Here is a 12,397-nt window from a genome sequence, read left to right on the forward strand (position 1 = left end):
CCGTGATTTAATCTTCCATTATTGACATTTGCTAGGGATTTTTGGAAGAAAGGGTTGACGGCACTGACGTCGCAGGCAGGATTTCCGGTAGCGGAAGATCTGCGTCGTACCGTGTCGCGTAGTGGCCTGTTTGTCGATGCACGGCAAATTCGACCGGATAGAAGTATGACAGAAGTGGACGTAGTGGTGCTGGACGATCCTGTCCCGAAGGAGGAGGTGGCGCACTTCCTGGCGCCGGCGATCCAGCACAACCCGGACGGCTGGGGCCCGTGCGAGCTGCCGGATCAGTTTAAGGACATTCCTTACCAGCCATTTTCCAAGGGCGACAGATTGGGCAAGGTAAGCATGTGTCAGACGTGTTTGGGTCCTTTGTCTTCTTCCACCTGTCAAACAGCCTCATTTACGCCTTTCTCGTTGTAGATCTCCGACTGGACGACACCAGCCTTCCAGGACAAAAAGTTTCCAAGTACGTATCTCGTCTCTGTGATTGAGGTTCTCTTAACCTTAGCAAGCTCTTAAGGTATTGAGGACTCACGGTTTCCTTGGTATTTTTGCATATGTTATATTTGATTGACGATAAAAGGCTCTCATGCGATTAAACAAGCCTATGGATTCTGGGGAAGGTTCGACAGATGCGTATCATGCTTGATGTACCATATCAAGTTCTACTTATAATTTTTTTCTGTATTATTTCTATAATTTTTTCTCTAATTGTTATAATTTGATTTAAATATGAAATTTAATTTTAAAATATGTACATGATTGGATAGTAGCGTGTAATTAATATTTTTATGATAAGTATATCAATATTGTAATCCAATCTCTTAAATAATATTTACGATATTCAAGATGTTCTATTATATAAACAGAATAGGTTTATAGGACTATTGTTAATTAATATGATTACATATTTATTTGATATTTTTAATGATTAGATCTATTTTTGTCTAAAGATATATAATAAGTATAGTTTTATATCTTATTTGAAAGTAAATAGTCTTGTAACTTTCTACTACATTGCAAAAAATTATGAGTATCGTAAAGGTCTTTTTTTTTGAAAAATATTTATAAATTTAATGTATATTAGTTAATCTGGTTAATCTGTATTAGTTTAATCTGGTTCTTTGTAAGATATTAAATTAGTATATTATATTAAAATATTATATTAACATTATATTAATATTATATTAGTTTAATCTAGTTATTTGTAAAAAATAGATCACAATAGTTGTATATAACAATCAAAGTACTACTTTATATCTTGTTTTTACATTATATATGAAGGGAATAACTTCAATCAATTTAAAGAATAAATTTCAATCAATTTTATATTTGATGTACTATGATTGTCTGATAAATGATATATTTTTCTAGACAAATATACATCGCAGTTTGGTTCCGGCAGTCAGTATGCTTATTATCATGATGAAGACGAGACCACTTTCCACTTGGTGGACACTACTCGCGTGCAGAAACCACCGTATCAACGTGGCCGCTTCCGTCACAACCAGCGCAACTTACGCGGTCGTGGCGGTCAACGTGGTGGAATGAGTCAAATGCAGCAGCTAGGAAAGCTCAAGTTGCGAGAACGGGAGCGTAAGGGACAAACGAAGCGCTGGGGTAGACAGCAAGGTCTGCGTAATCACAAGAATCAACCGCCCATCAAGATTCGTGACGCTTCCGTGACGGTGCGGCCTGACTGGATTACCATCGAGGAGATGGACTTCCCGCGATTGGCCAAGCTCTCGTTGCCTAGCGTGAAGGATGGCGAGGATATACTGTGCTGCGGTTCGCTCGAATATTACGACAAGACGTATGACCGCGTGAATGTCAAGAGCGAGAAGCCGCTGCAGAGAATCGATCGTATCTTCCACACGGTCACGACTACCGACGATCCCATCGTCCGTAAGCTGTCGAAAACCGAGGGTAACGTTTACGCCACCGACGCGATTCTGGCAACCATCATGTGTTGCACGCGCAGCAACTATTCGTGGGACATCGTCATCGAGAAGATCGGCGACAAGCTGTTCTTTGACAAGCGTGACAACACCGAGTTTGACCTGTTGACTGTGAATGAGACGAGCGTGGAGCCGCCGCAGGACGACGGGAATTCGCTGAACTCGCCGAGGAATCTCGCCCTCGAGGCGACTTTTATCAATCACAATTTCTCGCAGCAGGTGCTCAAGTCGAACGAGCCGCGCTACAAGTTCGAGGAGGGCAATCCGTTCATCTCGGAGGAGGAGGAGAGCGATGTGGCAAGCGTGGCTTATCGTTATCGCAAGTGGGATCTCAACAACGGCATCGTCCTCGTCGCCCGATGCGAGCATGACGCCGTGATGCAAGGCCCCAACAACGAGAATCAATTCTTATCGATTAAGGCGTTGAACGAATGGGATTCAAAGTTGGCTAATGGAGTCGAGTGGCGTCAGAAGCTGGACACGCAGCGCGGCGCGGTTTTGGCCAACGAATTACGAAATAACGCCTGCAAACTCGCCAAGTGGACGGTTCAGGCGTTACTCGCTGGCTCGGATCAGCTGAAATTTGGATACGTGTCGCGCGCTATAGTACGAGACTCTAGCAAGCATGTAATCCTTGGTACGCAGCAGTATAAACCGAACGAATTTGCGACACAAATCAACTTGAACATGGACAACGCATGGGGTATCTTGAGATGTATCATTGATATTTGTATGAAGCAGAAGGACGGCAAGTATTTGATAATGAAGGACCCGAATAAGCCAATGATTCGGTTATACGATATTCCTGATAATACCTTCGAGAGCGAGGGTGAAGAAGATGAGGACGATGATGAACCTGTTAATGACGCGTTTCAAAGTTAATAGCAACAACGCGAATAACACGCCATCTTTAATCGTGCACTTGATCGGCCCGAATCTTTGTAGAGATTCAGGAGATGTGTTCTTGCAAAGAAAATAAATGAGGAGATTTAAGCACAATTTAATGCGCAGCTTTATTATCCAAGTCTTGATAAAATTAATTGATATTAATTAAATTTCTTAGTTCAAGATACTTTTTAAATAGATATACATGAGGATTTGCAATTTACAAGAACGTATATTTCAAAATTATATAGTACGAGACTTTAAGAAGCATGTGATTCCTGATACGCAATAAAAATCGAACGAGTTTGCAACGCATATCAACCTAAACATGAATAATCCATGGGATATTCTGAGGTATGTCGCTGACATTTGTGTGAAGCAGGACAACAAATATTTGATAATGAAGGACTCGAATAAGTCTATGATTCGATTATATGATATTGCTGATAATATCTTTGAGGATGAAGAGAATAAAAATGATGAGTCTGTTAATGACGCGTTTTAAAGTTAACAACGCGAATAATATATTAGTCATCTTTAATTGATAATCATGCGATTGATGGGCGCTTTTATTCGAGTTTATAGGAGAATTCTTGCAAAGGAAATTAATTATTTAATATATTCAACATAATTAAACTTTAATAATACAATATATTATTATACATATATTGCTATAAAGAAAGATTCTAAATTTCTTAAAGAAAATTTTGTATCAATTCTGCATTTATCAAATTTTGAAGAAAGTATGCATTATTAAATGCCAACGCTTATCAGTAAAAATATTGTATATATTTGAATGACATGATCACAAACTTTTATTTGAAATAAAAAAATTTGATAAAAGGTTTGGAACAATATTATTGAGAAATAGTAATAATATAAATAAAATAAAGCTTCACATTATATTAAACATAGAATATATTTGGATTTTTTTTATTTGTATTTTCACTTGTATTTTCATTAATATGTAGAACTATTAGATTATGATATAAATAGTTATTATTCAATTATATATACATATTTTTATATATAACATATTTGAAAAATTCTCTTTATTTAATAAATTGGCATTTTTTTAGAAATATGAAGAATTCTGTACTTGAGGATCCAACAGTTTGATAACATATTTTAACTTACGTATGGCAGCATCTACCATCGAATCATCGATGTCATAATAAAGTACAATTCTGATTAAAGTTTCCGTCAAAGCCAAGCATCTGATTATAATCTTATCATCTTTATCAGAATCATCGACTTGATGGAGTCTCTTCATGAGCGTCACGGCGGACACTCCACTGTCGACATTTACGTTTATGAATATCATATTGGTTTGCACGGTTTTCATGTTTACGCTAAATACTTTGGAATTTAATTTATTAATCGCCTGAGCGATCGCTAGTGTTCTTTTATGATCCTCCGCTAATCGTGGTACCGTTTCTTCCAGAGCGACGATTCCGGCTGCGGCGATTACGCCGACCTGTCTCAACGCGCCACCCAGTGCTTTGCGTCTCCTCCTTGCGTCAGCGATGAAATCCTTGCTTCCGCAGAGCACGGATCCTATGGGAGCGCCTAATCCCTTGCTCAGACAAAAAGTTACCGAGTCGAATGAAGCAGCTAATTCCTTCACCGAGATCCCCGACGCGACTGAGGCATTCCACAATCGCGCCCCGTCCAAATGCGTCCTGAGATTATGCTTCCTCGCCACCACCATCAACTCCTCGACCCACGATTGGGGTATTATTTTACCGTTAATTGTATTCTCTACGAGGATCAACTTTGAGATCGGTTCATGTATGCGATCCGTGCGGATCGCGCTGTCCAGTTTCTTCAGATCGAATGTGCCATCCTCCTTATTTGGCAAGATACAAAGGTTCACACCAGCTACCTGCGCTGCGGCACCCTGTTCATGAAGAAATACGTGCGACTCGTCTCCGCAGTAAGCTTCGCTGCCGCGTACGTTGCAATGATTCATGACTGAAAGAGAAGGAGGCGAGTATATTTTTTGAAAAAGTACAAAAATGTTTTATAAAATTATAATTTTCTAAAAAGTACACATATGTTTAAATATTTAAATTATTGCTCGTATTGGCCATCTTGATAAGATTATTTGTGTGTATTTATTTAGAAATTTAACAAAGATAGAAACTAAAAAAAAAAATATATAATAAATATAGAGATATTAAAGATAAATTTGATTATAAATTTTTAAAACATTATTTTAAGAAAATCACAAAGAGAATAGAAATTATCTATCAATTCTTACCAGCAATTATATTTCCCATAGTACCAGAACTAACAAAGAGTGCATCTTCTTTTCCAAGCAACGCCGCTGCTTTTTTCTGTAATTCTAAAAAGTAATATAAATATTTGATTAGAGGATTATTGTTAAAATTTCGCGCTTATATAGGTTGTTCAAAAAATCATAATTGAGAGAATAATTTCCCAAACAACACAAAAAGGTATCAAAACATCTTGAATACATCTAAAGGACGATAAGACGTCTTAAAGTCATTTTTTAGACCTTTAGAGACATGTGTTTAAGTTCTTATGTGTGCAAGAAAATGGAGATAAATTAATTGATTCTGTCTTATGCATTTTTTGAATTACCTTTTACCGTAGGATCTTCTTCATAAACGTCATCCCCCACTTCGGCCTCAAACATAGCCTTCCTCATTGCCGCGGTTGGTTTTGTAAGCGTGTCACTTCGTAAATCAACGATAATAGCCTAGCGTAATCATACACTTAACTCATTTTGTAACGGTTCTCACAAAATAATATTCGAATGAAATTTAGCTGCTTCTTTGTCCACAGAAAAATTTTTAGACAAAACTCTCTTTTTGCAAATATTACTTGGAAACATTATATTATCCGACAATATATACTTTTGAAATATTTACGAGATATTATGTGAAAGGATTTACATAAGGTTTATGTAAAATTAATATTTCCAGTAATAAATGTAGATAAAAAAAGTTTGTTATATTAAAAAATATTTAATACATTTGATGAAAGCAATATTAGGAGCAATAATACGAGCAATAAGGAACAATATTAAATAGATATAAGAAACAATAGAATAATACAATAATTACAGTGAATAAATAATTCAAGTCCGATTTCACCAATATTATTTTGACCTTAAGCGAGACTTAAATATGTCTATTTTTTTTAGAAAGACAGGTAAAGATATAAACACACATATATTTAAGTCTTGCTTAAATCCAAAATGTTGGTGCAACCTGGCCTTAATCGTAAAATAAGGCTGAAGAGACACGAATGTCGAAACTTCTTTTGATAATATCAACCCATCTTGAATAATATGATAATAATGATAATAATTATATCATGTAAAAATTCTTAAACATTTATCGCTCGCGTGCGCAGTGATCTTTATCGACCCTATTAAATATTTTTGAATATTTTCAGATATTATTTTATTTAATGAATCTTTTTCTATTTCACTTACATTTTTCTCCTTCGCGTAATCAAAAATGCCTTCGTTTATTCCGCCGTAAGACATGTCGTTGATGTATTAACACGTGCGATGTACAGCAAGCTTACTTTCTTGATTGACAGTGACTTCTTTGATAACGAGCGTTTATATACAATTTCGCGTCTATGTGTGTATGATAAGATATATGGAACATCATCCAACAACAGAAATACATATGTTTCTTATGCTTGATTATATATCAATCAGAAAGATATATATATGAGAAATATATATATTTTATAGAAAATTTATTGATAATATTTTTTCTGGAATAATCTGAAACAATCAACGATAATGATATGTTGATATCAATTAAGATTAAAGTAGTAAATAAAAACATAAAAACATAATATGTATGTTAAATTACATCAGTGAATAAAGTTGTCAATTTCACACATATATGTGTGCATATATAATTTTAAGGAAATTGACAACTTTATTCACACTGATATTTAACATGCATATTATATTTTTATTCACTACTTTATAATATAATTTAATATACATAATTGCAGTCTCTTTATATTAAAAACTCCCAATCTTAATTGATATCAATATATCATTGGATATCATTATCATTGATTGTTTCAGATTATTTCAGAAAAAATATTATTAATAAATTTTCTATTGAATGAATTGCTGCAAAAGTATTACATAACGTCATAGATAAATAATAATAGTGAAAAGATAAATTATGAAACATGATAAGTATGAAACAATGTTAAACACACATGAGAGACTTGCATGAATCGCATGATTGTTGATTGAAAAAATCGAAAACTATATATTTTTATATAGAAATAATTTAAAAGCATTTTAATATTATTTTAATTAATTTTAATATTATTTATATGGATTTTTTAATATTATATAATTTTTTATTATATATATATAAATAATATTAATATTATATAAAATTTAATATTACATAATTTTATTTTTCTTATGTATTTTTAATGTGAAAAACAAACAAAAACTTTCCCATCAATCTAATATTTCCTGTATTATTATTATTATTATTATTAATTTCTTAATTCTGTAGGCTTTGGATGGTTCTCCATTTATTAATTTGCTGAATTATTAACTTTAAACCGAGTGAAAACAAGTAAATATCATAGATAAATAATTATAATGAGAAGAGATAATATAAAATTGTATAAAACTATGCTAAACACACGTGAGAACTTGCATGAATCATATGATTGTTGGCTAAAAAATCGAAAACTATTATTTTTAGATAGATAAAATTTAATATACTTGATTACATAATTTTTTTTCAAACTTCCACACACATGACAAGCACTTTGAGATGCTCAATTTTCAACAATATTGAAGATCATGAAACACGTATCTAAATACGACGTGTTCGACTCTGAAATGTCAGAGATGAAAGGCATAGTGGGTCTTTATTTGCATTTATATATATGATTAGAGATTATTTCGTAATTAGAACAATTATTTTCGTCCAAACAGATGCTATTACATTTCAGTTATGTACGTGTTATATAATATTAATAATTGCTACTTGATATATTTAATAATATATTTAATACATATCGGGTTTATTAACATTAATTGGAATAAATCATTGATAATTTACATAAACTCACACAATCTATTTATATTTAATTTGAGTCTGTTCAAAATCGGTCACGTGTCGAATGACAATTCACTTACGCATGCGCAAAAAATTCTGGCGCAGATTCGCTTTTCTATTGGTGCGTTCATCTTGACACTATAAATACTGAAAGCGTTGGACCAATCAGGTTAAAGATACGCCTCGATTGGTCAATCTTATTGGTTCCTAGGCACCTGTCAAATATGACAGATCGTGTCCAATCGCGTTCTGTCAAGCGAACCAACGGATTTGTTCTTTGTAGCTGAACCTCTTGCACTTTACGCTTCTCCTCTCTTTCTCCTTCAACTTCCAAATAAATATCCATCTCATTTCTAGGTCGCACTAGTCCAGAAGGTTCAGACGATCGCGTTGGAATCGCCCCAGATATCGATAAATCGAAGCCCTCGCGATTATCCGCATATCCCTAGTACATCCGGTGGGACTCGAGGACGAGCGAGAGGAACGACGCGGGTCGGCCGCAGGTGCTCGACGACGGTCAGTGACAGTTGCGATCGGCGCGTTCGAGGTGTACGTAAAGAGGGACCGCAGGAGAACCAGGAGGAGGAGAGAGAGACGGAAGGCGATCGACTCTGGGCGGACGAGAAAGACGAGAGACGCAGAGACTTCCTCCCTTACCCCCTCCCCCTCACTCTCGTCTCTCTTCCCGAGGAAGGCGAGAAGCTCCGGGCTAACCGGCTCGCTCGCTCGCGAGGAGGGCGAGTCCGTCCTTCGTCGTCGCGGCAGTGGCAGTGGTAGTGGTGGTGGTGGTGCTGGTGGTGGTGGTACCCGCGCACTCGTCGTCGGTTGCGCATCGTGGCGACAACTAGTAGCGGCAGCCGCCGTCGTCGTCGTCGTCGTCGTTGGACTCGGTCAGACTCTGCCCCGAGTCGATCGTGTCGCGTACGCGAGTAACGTCGTCCCGAGTACGCGAGTAGAGTCATCGGCGAGCACAGAGCACGTGGGATAGAGAGAGAGAGAGGAAGAGAGAACGAGGAGCCAGGCATCATCATCATCAGCAGCAGCAGCTTTGCCGCGTCGTGTGGCCGCTCGCTAAACAAAGATGGCGGACGTGGACTCGAGGGTAGACCGGTCCGATCCGGAGCTGCGCTTCCTGTCGGTGGACAGGAACAACTTCAACGACCCGGCCACCCAGGCGGAGTGGACGCAGAAGAAGCTGGTGTGGGTGCCGCACGAGACCCAGGGCTTCGTCGCCGCCGGCATCAAGGGCGAGCGCGGCGACGAGGTCGAGGTGGAGATCGCCGAGACCGGCAAGCGCGTGCTCGTCGCCAAGGACGACATACAGAAGATGAACCCGCCCAAGTTCGACAAGGTCGAGGACATGGCGGAGCTTACCTGCCTCAACGAGGCCTCCGTCCTGCATAACCTCAAGGACCGATACTACTCCGGCCTGATTTACGTGAGTGCCGACTCTTAACGTCTCTCCCTAAACAGGAACGTCCACGACGAGTCTCGGCCTCGATTCGATTTTCAGTCCGCGTCGCAGATCGATCAGTCTCGGCAGGACCCATCGTTGTCCGCGAGACTCGTAAATTTAAATATAAACCCGTACAAATACGAAGCTTCAAGTGTGTAGGAATCAAGGTCGGAGACTCGTCGTAGGCGAGGAATCTGGGAATTAATTTTATCGCCTCCCACTTCGAGGGAAAGATCGCAATGATTGAACGTTTCTTTCTTTTTTTTTTTTTTTTTCCTTTGTATCTCGATCTTTCACTGGACGCTTCTACGATTCTCTATCGTGGCTTTATCAATGTCTAACTGTAATAAGGATTGATAGGGCCGGTGTAATGCAGGTGCAAGTGCCAGATGTCTACCGGCTCTTGTGCGCGAGAGCGAATCCCTTAGGGCCGGTTTCTCCGACGTCGGTTAACCTTAAGGCCGATACTAAATTTGCGATTCGACAAATTTTTTAAATATTGTTGGCTGCAAAATTGAAAGTTTTTAACTCAAAAAGTTTTTATTCGCCCAATTAATATATTTACAAAATTTGTCGGTTTAATTCCTCGGCTCCAAAACTGTACCCTGTCTTTTTTTTTAGAATTAAAAGGTTAGGAAAAAATTCAAGAAATATTCACTGGAATTAAATTATCGATTCATGTTTGTGAGAAACTGACTATAACGGATCCTCTAAATATCCTTCCTTGTATTATATTTAAGAAACTCGAAAAGAGATGACAAGCACAGAATAAAAATTCCCTTTCAAATTTGGGATGAAAGTTAAGTGAGAAAATTCGAAGAAAGTAAAAATAAGATGAGAGAAAAATTGACGTTAATTCACTAACTTTTATTAATTAATTTTCCCAGCGATTTTCGAAATGACGTAGCGTTTCTTCTCCCCCCTGGAGCGGGGAGGGGGGGCAAAACTCGCGTTGCGGGATTAAATATGTTCGTCGTGATGTCGTCGTCGCGATGAGTCACCCGGTGTGTGTCCGCGAGCTCCTCGGAGCTTCGAATTCGAGTCGACGTTATTAATTCGACGGCACGGATGTTGAAAATTAATCGTCCGGATCCCCCCCGGCAAAATTTGTCGCGCTTATGGCCGACATTAACGCCGGCTTCAAAATATTTACGAACGCGCGATGCAGAGAAAAAAAAACGGTAGCTTCTTCCCCTCGTCAGGGCTGCTAAATCAGCTCGTTACACGCATTGAATACCGGTGTTATTTGTTGAATCGTTTCGTTTTTCTTTTTTTTTCTCGTTAACCGAAGATGAAGAGGAAGTCGACAAATCGATAGCTGAGAAGTGAAATAGAACCATATCGCATTTATAGCTCGAAGAAGGATGGAAGGATGGAAATTTCCGTGCTAAATAATATTCCCGTTTCTTATTCGGAGTTTTATGTCGGAGAATATTAGAATTGTTGATAATCCTAAAAGAGAGAGGGAGAACTATTGGAAGAAAAATTAAGAGAATAATTGTAATATTTTATTATTATATCAGTAAAATAATTGCATGTGTATATATTTATATATTATATTAATATATAACATGTTATATAAATGTTATATAAATACTATATAAATATATATATATTTTTTTATTTTTACAATCTTAAAATACCGTGCAAGAAATTTCGATTATCTGAGTGGATCCATTTATTCCTAACGATTTTGTACTAATTTCGAAAGATTAACGATACTACTATATCTCGGATACTTAACGACCACACTATATCTCGGATACTTAAGGCTTTTGAAATTTTTCCCAATCATTTGTATCCTAGATAACGACGTACAATTGCAGAAATGTAGTTATTGTTGCAACTGCACGATGCCGAAACGAGAATTGATGACGACATTTTTGTCTGACGGCCGCGGAGGATTTATTAATATCGGGAGATCCGGAGTCTCTCTCTCTCTTTCTCTCTGTCTTTCTCACATACCTATATATATTCTTGCATTACATTTTTGTCGATTATTGACTCGTGCGAGGTGGCCATTCACGTTTTGAAAAATAGCACTCGGCATCGTCGAGAAATCGAGTCGCTGTCTTATTCCGACCGACGGCAGAGACCGTACGACTCTCTTTTGCTCGTAAGGCGGACTAAAGATAGCTCCCGGTTCACTACGGCTCTTGCTCGTCCTCGTCTGGAATTAATCCGCGCGCGAGATATATCGGAAATGTCGGGAGACCGAAAGAGAGACGAGAGAGAGAGAGAGCGAGAGGGAGAGAGAGAATGAGAGAGAAAGGTGCGTGCGCGTGTGTGTGTGTATGTGTGCGACACAAGCAGATACGATCGGGAAAAGACGACCGGTCGCGTATCGCGTGGCGACGATTTAAATACGTAGAATATTTGCATCTCTTTCTAATAAAGAACTTAATTTGCTAAACTCACCGTTTCTCTCTCATCGCTCTTTTTTTTCTCTTCACAGCTTCTTCCAACAATAAGTCTTATTTTTTGTGCGAGCTCGTCTTTTGGAATCTCGCATCATGTATAAAAATGCACACATTTTATATATACATGTTATATACGTGTTATATACATGTTATATATGCGTTATATACATGTTATATACATGTTATATACGTGTTATATACGTGTTATATATATATGTTATACATATACGTGTTATATACGTGTTATATACATGTTATATACATGTTATATACGTGTTATATACATGCAATATACGTATTATACATGTTATATACGTGTTATATAAATGTTATATACATGTTATATATATATTATACATATACGTGTTATATACGTGTTATATACGTGTTATATACATGTTATATACATGTTATATACGTGTTATATGCATGTATATAACATGCATATAACACGTATATAACATGTATATAACACGTATATAACACGTATATGTATAATATATATATATAACATGTATATAACATGTATATAACATTTATATAACACGTATATAACATGTATATAACACGTATATTATATATATATTA

The 12,397-nt window shown here is 37.1% G+C and overlaps 3 protein-coding genes across 8 annotated transcripts in view; 2 read left to right on the top strand and 1 right to left on the bottom strand.

Moving 5' to 3' along the window:
- Positions 1–64: 64 nt before the first annotated feature.
- Eif3d1 (eukaryotic translation initiation factor 3 subunit d1) lies at positions 65–2,957 on the top strand. The gene is made up of 3 exons (XM_083079609.1): positions 65–339; positions 421–466; positions 1,375–2,957. The coding sequence occupies exons 1-3, from the start codon at positions 166–168 to the stop codon at positions 2,838–2,840; spliced, it is 1,686 nt and encodes a 561-aa protein (XP_082935735.1). The 5' UTR covers positions 65–165; the 3' UTR covers positions 2,841–2,957.
- A 617-nt stretch (positions 2,958–3,574) lies between these two features.
- Positions 3,575–7,821, bottom strand: LOC145960273 (uncharacterized). The gene is made up of 5 exons (XM_083079610.1): positions 7,602–7,821; positions 6,310–6,459; positions 5,451–5,568; positions 5,107–5,190; positions 3,575–4,817 (listed from the first exon to the last, which is right to left on the bottom strand). Exons 2-5 carry the CDS (start codon positions 6,361–6,363, stop codon positions 3,919–3,921), a joined length of 1,155 nt encoding a protein of 384 aa, XP_082935736.1. The 5' UTR covers positions 6,364–6,459; positions 7,602–7,821; the 3' UTR covers positions 3,575–3,918.
- Positions 7,822–8,331: 510 nt separating this feature from the next.
- Positions 8,332–12,397, top strand: part of Zip (myosin heavy chain 10) — a 38,378-nt gene continuing 34,312 nt past the window's right edge. For 2 of the 6 annotated variants that reach the window (XR_014435316.1, XM_083079597.1), the window contains exon 1: positions 8,332–9,371. Coding sequence is in view for 5 of the 6 variants with exons in the window: in XM_083079597.1 (XP_082935723.1) it covers positions 9,015–9,371 (357 nt within the window). In the remaining variant the exon portion in view is untranslated. The remainder of the gene's footprint in view (positions 9,372–12,397) is intronic. The other 4 variants (XM_083079594.1, XM_083079596.1, XM_083079598.1 and 1 more) reach the window with 3 other exon arrangements.

The sequence above is a fragment of the Camponotus vicinus genome, unplaced genomic scaffold (genome assembly GCF_025532165.1).
Source record: "Camponotus vicinus isolate PSW18456_S1 unplaced genomic scaffold, iyCamVici1.0 SCAF_10, whole genome shotgun sequence".
In the NCBI taxonomy this organism is placed as follows: domain Eukaryota; kingdom Metazoa; phylum Arthropoda; class Insecta; order Hymenoptera; family Formicidae; genus Camponotus; species Camponotus vicinus.

What these genes read in the sequence shown, in the direction of transcription:
- Eif3d1 (XM_083079609.1), top strand. Translation starts at nt 166, where the DNA reads ATGACAGAAGTGGACGTAGTGGTGCTGGACGATCCTGTCCCGAAGGAG. An exon ending in AGGGCGACAGATTGGGCAAG is followed by an intron (nt 340 to 420) that starts GTAAGCATGTGT and finishes TTCTCGTTGTAG; the next exon opens with ATCTCCGACTGGACGACACC. An exon ending in CCAGGACAAAAAGTTTCCAA is followed by an intron (nt 467 to 1,374) that starts GTACGTATCTCG and finishes ATATTTTTCTAG; the next exon opens with ACAAATATACATCGCAGTTT.
- LOC145960273 (XM_083079610.1), bottom strand. Translation starts at nt 6,363, where the DNA reads ATGTCTTACGGCGGAATAAACGAAGGCATTTTTGATTACGCGAAGGAG. An exon ending in AGAAGATCCTACGGTAAAAG is followed by an intron (nt 5,191 to 5,450) that starts GTAATTCAAAAA and finishes ATTACTTTTTAG; the next exon opens with AATTACAGAAAAAAGCAGCG. An exon ending in TATGGGAAATATAATTGCTG is followed by an intron (nt 4,818 to 5,106) that starts GTAAGAATTGAT and finishes CTTCTCTTTCAG; the next exon opens with TCATGAATCATTGCAACGTA.